Source organism: Arachis ipaensis, chromosome B09 (assembly GCF_000816755.2).
Source record: "Arachis ipaensis cultivar K30076 chromosome B09, Araip1.1, whole genome shotgun sequence".
In the NCBI taxonomy this organism is placed as follows: Eukaryota; Viridiplantae; Streptophyta; class Magnoliopsida; order Fabales; family Fabaceae; genus Arachis; species Arachis ipaensis.
The window spans coordinates 135,824,410-135,832,862 of NC_029793.2; the positions used below are offsets into that span (position 1 = coordinate 135,824,410).

The following is an 8,453-nucleotide window of genomic DNA, read 5'->3' on the forward strand; positions in this document are numbered from 1 at the left end:
AAATTCGAATTAAATACATAAGAATAGTTTGTAAAATACAAAAATTATTTGTTATAAAAATAATTTTTTATTATTTTTGTCATGTTTTAAATATTTTAGAATATTTTTGTTATTTTAATATTTTTACCTGTGCCTAATTTTTTCTAAGGACATTTTTAATGGTTCACCTCTTTTTTCTTTATTGCTGTGAATGGCTTATGAATTGACTTTGATCACTTCAAACATTCCCATGCGGAGCTTTAGTGGATGATAAATTTGATAAGCTTCAAAGTTAAAGGTTCTATGGTGATCATAAGTTCATAACCATACAAAGTGGATCACTATTTAGCGACTGTTTCGACGAAAATGATTTTAATTTTGACATGTTATTAATTAGCTCAAAAAAACACAATTATGATTTAGGGTATTTGTATTGTTATGATGTCAATTCTTAAAGAGTCATTATTATGGATAAATAAGCATTAACACTACTAGTACACTACAAAATTGAATACCACCATGCGCACTAACGACATTTCACTTTCACTTTTTTTTTTCGACAATTCCTTCTGCTAAACGTTATTAGTTATTGTCTTGAATATGATAGATAGAAACTGAGACTTTGTAAATAATTTACAATAGTTTCTTAGCGAATGGTATATAATAAATGGATTTGAATTTTCTAAAGTTTGAATTTTACTTTAGAGAGTAAAACGTGATCTCTCACCATTTATTTTATAGGTGGAACCAAAAATAAATATGAGAGAGAAACCATTCAAGAGTAGAAGATCACATTTTACCCTTTAAAGTACAAATTTAAAATTTAGAGGATCTAAATTCATAATAAATAATTGATTTTTTCCTTTGTGTAAAAGCTTCGGTTATTACGTAACCTAATCCGAGATAACCCAACTATGATACCTCAACAACCTAGGTTTATTAAATTGGCTGACATGTTTGAATTTTTTGAGTTATATAGACTTAAGCAAAGTTTAATCAAATATGACCTTTATTTATTGATTTTTCTGCGGTTTTTTTTAGTTTCTTCCCGTATCTCTCGTCCCGACAGGTTACTACATTTAAAGGTTTGTTATTGGCTAATAAGTTACTGCATGCGTGAAATTCAAATTTCCAGCTTAAACATACTAGTATACTGTATACTAACTATTAAGACCAACCCAAATTGATTCTTTCTGAGGTATTTTTATTTCGTCTGATTTTGTTTCTCCAGAAAGTTTTTTTTTGGTGTTGTTCTGCAGAGGTTTAAGAGACAGTTTGATGTGGGCTTTGGGCCATGACATTGAGGAATCCTTAACAGTAACAACCAAAAAGGCCCACAGTTGAACACCAAAACCAAACAACAATCCCGGCCAACAATCAACTAAGTGTTCTCAAGTGTATACCTAGATCAGGACCCAAACAAAATAAAAAGTGTATACCTAGATCGACCTCCAAAACAAAAGGTGTATACCCAGAAACCAGAATTACCAGCAGTTTACAATATGAACATGCAAGCTTGCCAAAGATTCATTTATTGATAAGATCATAAGATCTCCAAAATCTGTTACATTTCTTACAGGAAAAAGTCATACGGATACGGTCCAATTCAATATAAGAATATAGATCTATCTTGCCGCTTTTGCAGCTAAGCGTTCTACAATCCTCACAGGCAAAATGCAAGGGGAAAAGCTAAAAATTAAAAACTAAAATCTTATGATAATACAGGAGGATACATTGCACTCACAAAAAAATACATTATATCATTCAAAAGATTACTTCTTCTGGCTCTAATACGGGCAACAAAGGCTCTTGCAAATCTGAGTTTACAGGAAACAGATTACACTGCGCATACTGCGCCATCAACTGGTCCACAAGCACCAAAGCTACCATGGCCTCTACCATGGGTACAGCTGCAACAACGGTCCAAGCAATGATTTCACACATTTTTCCACTCATGGATGTGCAGGCAAACAAAATGTTTATATTTTGTAATTGAAGATAACAGTATAACATACAAGAAAATGTTTCATCACATAACGAACTATCTGATCTTAGTTTCAGTTAATTCTAATGTACTTAAATGAATTAATATATGAAGCATAATCTCTTTCCAAGAAGAAGAAATGAGGAAGGCAAAAGGCTGAGTTTCTAACCTCTTGGGACAACACAAGGATCATGACGACCACGAGCGATCAGCTCTGTTTCTTTTTTATCTCGGGTCACCGTATTTTGCTTCTTCTGCACAAGCATAACACCATGTTCACTTCGGATAAAATACTTAAGTAAACACACAGTCAAATTGTCACGAGAAAGACCGCCTGATCAGCTAAACATCTAGTGAACATATAGTAAACTACCTCAATTACTGATTAACTTTCCCACACAAAAAGGTGTGTGTGTGTGAGAGAGAGAGAGAGAATGGACTTACACCAATAGTTGATGTCGGCTTAAAAGCTATTCTCATGTTTATGATTTCTCCATTGGAAATTCCACCCTGATTATCAATACATACAATAGTAAGTAAAACATTTATAGACACGTGACCATCATACTGCACATCTAGAGACAGCTAATTAGTAATAATAGAATGGAAATTGATACCTGTATCCCACCAGAACGATTTGTTCTTGTCCTTGTCCTTCCATGTTCATCTATATAGAACTCATCATTGTGTTCACTCCCAGTCAAAAAGGTACCTGTAATGATTTCATCAAGCCATCATCAGACAAAAGTAATTGACGAAAATAGCATTTTTAAAACAATTCTGCCATAGTCAGGACATATCGTAACACATTCAATCAGAGTCAATAAATATAAACAATCGAAATACCTGCAAACCCACTACCAAATTGAAAGCCCTTGGTTGCAGGCAATGACATAGCAGCTTTAGCCAGTTCAGCTTCAAGTTTGTCAAATACTGGTGAACCAAGCCCCTGATATATAATAGATTCAATTATACTCTTAGGTGGAAAGTATATTGAACATCAAATAATACAGCACTAGAATAAGTTAAAGCAGTCTTCCTTTTGTTCTGCGTGCTAATTATTAAAGTACCAATAGCAGGATCAAAAGAGCACTCTTTAACATTGATGGGATACAAATTTAATCATGGATACATGCTACACATGAAAGCAAGCTCTTAAACCTCCCAAGGATGACTAGCACAGCTTGTTTGAGTTCAACTAAGGCCTTCCAGTGTTTTCTAGATTTTATAGAAGATTCAAGTCATGCCTTCATTAGATTAATTTTAGAATCAACAACCATTCAACAATGAGAGTTTTGGCCTCTTGAAATGCCATACCCCTTGTATTCTTGAAATTCAATGTTAAATCCAGAAATTCTCTTCAGTGTTTGTTATTACTAGTACTATTATTATCCATAGGTACCAACTACCGAGTACCTTACACTCACCCATAAAACCTTTGTGTTATATATTTAATCAATTTTACAAGTTTACTTGTACCCTAAATTGTAACTGCTAACTTGCGCAGTAATTTTATGCAGACAGAAAAAGGTAGAAAACTTACACGTGGACAGTTCCTCACTATGCATGTCACAACACCACCAACAGAATCACCCCTAACTCGGACAGCATCAATAGCAGCTATCATCTTCTCTGCATATTCAGGGTCAGGACATCGAACAATGTTGCTCTCGATCTGGAAAGTTTTCATAGAATATATACCAAAGCAAGATTTCAGCTTCAGAATTGCAATAATATAACAGAGTAATAACCAATTATGAAAGCAAGTTAGAGAGAATATCCACCAATTTGGCTTACTGCAGTCAGTAAAACATTATGGCATTGGCCTTTTTATCTATAAATGCCATTTTTATTTTCCTAACACAAAATTGTAAAGAAAAGCATACACATGATATGCAAAGACAATCCGTTAGATGAGGGTTGAGAAGCTGTCAACCTGATAAGTTAGTACCATTCAAAATCCATTTAAAAATATTAAAAGTTAAAACAAATAGTCATCTTCAATTCTCTATGTATAGAATACAATAAATCTCCTTTAAACTCTTTTGTTTGGCTCAATTTTACAGAAGGCACCAATAAACATATATGAATATTCACTTTAAAATACCTGATCAAGTGTCACAGTCTCATTATCAATTAAATCCTCTGGCAGAACAACCTTGTGAACTTGAGACACATATGCAAGAATCTGAAAAGTAAGAGACCTTTAGCAAAGGATATCCTGAAGGAATTGGCATATAAAAACATGATACATGCACATAAATATACACCAACTATGAATAGACATATAGAAATAATCGATGCTGGACAACTTTGCTGATGTCTTAACTGGGTAAAGTTCCATGTTTCTTTTCTTGTTTTAGAGGATCTCTTATCCTCTCCCTTGTTGTACTTTCCTCTTTTCTCGTTTAAAAACTTTTTGCCTATCAAGAAGAAGAAAATATGTACTCTCTGCATATATTTTCAAAGGTGGGAACTGATAGAAGAATAACAGAAAACGTGACATACAATGGAAAAAGGGGGATAATTAGATTCGAAATATTTTTATCCCATATTAATATCTATTGGTACAATTTTACAGTTTCTTCTAAGAATAAGCAATGGACCGCTAAAAAAGGGACAAAAACTTCATTGGCAGAAAACTCTAGCCTAAACCACAAGACAAGTACACACCTCAGTTCCTGCAAAATCCTTAAGGATTTTTTTAGCAACAGCACCAGAAGCAACCCTTCCAATGGTTTCTCTTGCAGAAGATCTACCACCACCCTTAAAAATAAGAGCCCTGATGCATAAGTTTAATGCCTGTCTGATTAAAAGAAAATGCCAAACTAATGAAATCATAAAAGTTGATACCTGAACTGATCTGACTCCATACTTCATGTCGTAGGTTGCATCCGCATGGGAAGGCCTATAAGCTAATGACATCTCACTATAGTCCTGAAACCCAGAAAATGTAATGAACAAAGCTATAAGCATTACAGAATCAACTAAAGAATACCAAATATGAACTTGTGAGTCAGTCATAAATCATAATCAATTATTATTATCAAGACTCACAACTAACAAGTTATTTACTTCATCTAACCAATTGCCAAATAAGGATGATAGATGTACCAAAAGATTGAGTATGACAGGAATCAAGGCTATTGGACCTTGAATCAGTTAAGAATTAGTATAAAAGTTGGGTGGAAAAGAGAGTTAGGGAGATTAACACTTAGTAGGAAGGGAATCGGAGAGCCGAGAGTCCTCTCAAGCACAAATGTGTCATCCAAGAAAACACCCATCTAACGTCAGTCTTAGCATGACCAATTCAAAGTAAGTAGACAAAAAATATATGGCAGGTTTTAGGTGCAAGTTCCGAATAATATATAGTCCCCAAACACACACACACGTGCAAAGAAAAGTTGGGGAGTTAGGGAGATTAACACTTAGTAGGAAGGGAATCGGAGAGCCGAGAGTCCTCTCAAGCACAAATGTGTCATCCAAGAAAACACCCATCTAACGTCAGTCTTAGCATGACCAATTCAAAGTAAGTAGACTAAGTAGACAAAAATATAAGCTCTAATACTCACATGTCCTCTTTGATCAGTATTAGGTACAAATACATGGATTGGAGTTCCAGTAGTAAGTCCTGCAATTAACAATTAACAAATCAGTGTTTCTTTTTTTTGGCAATAAATATACAGCTTCCCAACTAATATATAGAAAAATATCAACCTTCGGAGACTCCTGAAAATATTTTACACGTATCAGTCTCCTTTCTAGGAGTTGTAATTCGGCTTTGGCCTGGCCTCCTATACACAAGAACTGTACAATGTTACTCTTTAGAGACATTTTGTGATGCATAAAAAACAAGCATTTCCTATCATTCATAGTTACAACAATGAAAAGCTATCTTAAAATATATTCATCTTTAGCCTGTTAAGTGTTTTCCACTATGCAGTACCTTCTGTCAAGATCAACTTGCATGTCAGACTCGGAGAGAGGGATGCGAGGAGGACACCCATCAATGACACAACCAACACCTCCTCCATGAGACTCTCCATATGTTGTCACCCGGAAGTGATTTCCATAGGTACTCCCGGCTGCCCGTATCTCTGTAATTCACCAATGACTTCAGAAACTCAAAACAATGTCCATCTCAATATCATTAACTATGAACTCTTAAATGCATAACTGGCATAAGATTACAAACCAACCAGTTCTTTTAATTTCATTATCATTTAAGAAACACTCAAACCTAAGTTAGAAGCAGTTCGAACTAAGTATACATCATCTAGGAAGCTTAAAATCTAAAATCCTAATAGGTACTTAGGTAGAAAGTTTCAGGAAATAAATAAATAAATCAAATTAAGAATCAATTTCACATAAGATGAAACATGTATGTAATCCCCCTCCGAGGAGTTCTTACATGAACTAAAAACGAAATCAACAATTACAATGAACACATTACAGCGAATTTCATGCTATATCGAACTTAAAAACGTTAAAATACAGCAACAGATTCAGTATTCAAAATCATTAAGCTGGAAAAGGTGCATTCACAAAAAAGCAAATAAATAAACGCAATAGAGAACACGAATTTACAAGAATAAGCTGATGATCTGAAAATCAACTAACAATAATAACTGGAAGAGAAATTTATATATTATTATGCGATGAAGAAAAAAACGAAGAGATGGAAGGAGAGAGAGAACTGACGGAGGTTTTTGGGAATGCGAGAACGGAGGGAGACTTGAAGGTAGGCGGAGGAGAGGGATCGGATGTTGCAATTAAGAGAGTTGGAACCGCGGAGGAACGGCTTCGAAGAGAGAGAGGTAGAAGAAGAAGCCATTGAAAATAAACGCAGGTGGAAGAAGAAAATTGGTGAATTGAATTGAAATGAGTAATAAGGAGGGAGCGGTTGAGGTTTGGTGGTTGAAACTTGAGATACAAAAGAAAGGGGTTGGTGGTGGTGACAGCAAGTTTAGAATAAACAATAAGTGTTGCTTGTTTTTTTATTAACTCTTCCGTACATAAATATAAGCTCTATCATTAGATACTCACATGTCCTCTTTGATCAGTATTAGGTACAAATACATGGATTGGAGTTCCAGTAGTAAGTCCTGCAATTAACAAATTATACTTCAGTGTTTCTTTTTTTTGGCAATAAATATACAGCTTCCCAACTAATATATAGAAAAATATCAACCTTCGGAGACTCCTGAAAATATTTTACACGTATCAGTCTCCTTTCTAGGAGTTGTAATTCGGCTTTGGCCTGGCCTCCTATACACAAGAACTGTACAATGTTACTCTTTAGAGACATTTTGTGATGCATAAAAAACAAGCATTTCCTATCATTCATAGTTACAACAATGAAAAGCTATCTTAAAATATATTCATCTTTAGCCTGTTAAGTGTTTTCCACTATGCAGTACCTTCTGTCAAGATCAACTTGCATGTCAGACTCGGAGAGAGGGATGCGAGGAGGACACCCATCAATGACACAACCAACACCTCCTCCATGAGACTCTCCATATGTTGTCACCCGGAAGTGATTTCCATAGGTACTCCCGGCTGCCCGTATCTCTGTAATTCACCAATGACTTCAGAAACTCAAAACAATGTCCATCTCAATATCATTAACTATGAACTCTTAAATGCATAACTGGCATAAGATTACAAACCAACCAGTTCTTTTAATTTCATTATCATTTAAGAAACACTCAAACCTAAGTTAGAAGCAGTTCGAACTAAGTATACATCATCTAGGAAGCTTAAAATCTAAAATCCTAATAGGTACTTAGGTAGAAAGTTTCAGGAAATAAATAAATAAATCAAATTAAGAATCAATTTCACATAAGATGAAACATGTATGTAATCCCCCTCCGAGGAGTTCTTACATGAACTAAAAACGAAATCAACAATTACAATGAACACATTACAGCGAATTTCATGCTATATCGAACTTAAAAACGTTAAAATACAGCAACAGATTCAGTATTCAAAATCATTAAGCTGGAAAAGGTGCATTCACAAAAAAGCAAATAAATAAACGCAATAGAGAACACGAATTTACAAGAATAAGCTGATGATCTGAAAATCAACTAACAATAATAACTGGAAGAGAAATTTATATATTATTATGCGATGAAGAAAAAAACGAAGAGATGGAAGGAGAGAGAGAACTGACGGAGGTTTTTGGGAATGCGAGAACGGAGGGAGACTTGAAGGTAGGCGGAGGAGAGGGATCGGATGTTGCAATTAAGAGAGTTGGAACCGCGGAGGAACGGCTTCGAAGAGAGAGAGGTAGAAGAAGAAGCCATTGAAAATAAACGCAGGTGGAAGAAGAAAATTGGTGAATTGAATTGAAATGAGTAATAAGGAGGGAGCGGTTGAGGTTTGGTGGTTGAAACTTGAGATACAAAAGAAAGGGGTTGGTGGTGGTGTTTGGTAGTCTCAGTGGTGGCAATTTCTGTAATTATATTCAAATTTCTGCCCACCTTCC

The 8,453-nt window shown here is 34.9% G+C and overlaps 1 protein-coding gene across 6 annotated transcripts; it reads right to left on the bottom strand.

Annotated features, from left to right (window-relative positions):
- On the bottom strand, positions 1,483–8,447 carry LOC107617961 (chorismate synthase, chloroplastic). 6 transcript variants are annotated; one of them, XM_021110657.1, is made up of 14 exons: positions 8,361–8,440; positions 6,665–6,886; positions 5,910–6,060; positions 5,681–5,757; positions 5,536–5,594; positions 4,817–4,900; positions 4,637–4,729; positions 4,071–4,151; positions 3,507–3,638; positions 2,810–2,912; positions 2,581–2,675; positions 2,408–2,473; positions 2,133–2,217; positions 1,483–1,889 (listed from the first exon to the last, which is right to left on the bottom strand). In XM_021110657.1, the coding sequence occupies exons 2-14, from the start codon at positions 6,795–6,797 to the stop codon at positions 1,744–1,746; spliced, it is 1,305 nt and encodes a 434-aa protein (XP_020966316.1). In that variant the 5' UTR covers positions 6,798–6,886; positions 8,361–8,440; the 3' UTR covers positions 1,483–1,743. The 6 variants fall into 6 exon arrangements, with proteins under 6 accessions (XP_020966316.1, XP_020966317.1, XP_016175346.1 ...); XM_021110658.1 differs by lacking the exons at positions 5,681–5,757; positions 5,910–6,060; positions 6,665–6,886 and adding exons at positions 7,155–7,231; positions 7,384–7,534 and having other exon boundaries at positions 8,139–8,447; XM_016319860.1 differs by lacking the exons at positions 5,536–5,594; positions 5,681–5,757; positions 5,910–6,060; positions 6,665–6,886 and adding exons at positions 7,010–7,068; positions 7,155–7,231; positions 7,384–7,534 and having other exon boundaries at positions 8,139–8,447.

What these genes read in the sequence shown, in the direction of transcription:
- LOC107617961 (XM_021110658.1), bottom strand. Translation starts at nt 8,271, where the DNA reads ATGGCTTCTTCTTCTACCTCTCTCTCTTCGAAGCCGTTCCTCCGCGGT. An exon ending in TCGCATTCCCAAAAACCTCC is followed by an intron (nt 7,535 to 8,138) that starts GTCAGTTCTCTC and finishes GGTGAATTACAG; the next exon opens with AGATACGGGCAGCCGGGAGT. An exon ending in ATCGTTCTGGTGGGATACAG is followed by an intron (nt 2,474 to 2,580) that starts GTATCAATTTCC and finishes ATTGATAATCAG; the next exon opens with GGTGGAATTTCCAATGGAGA.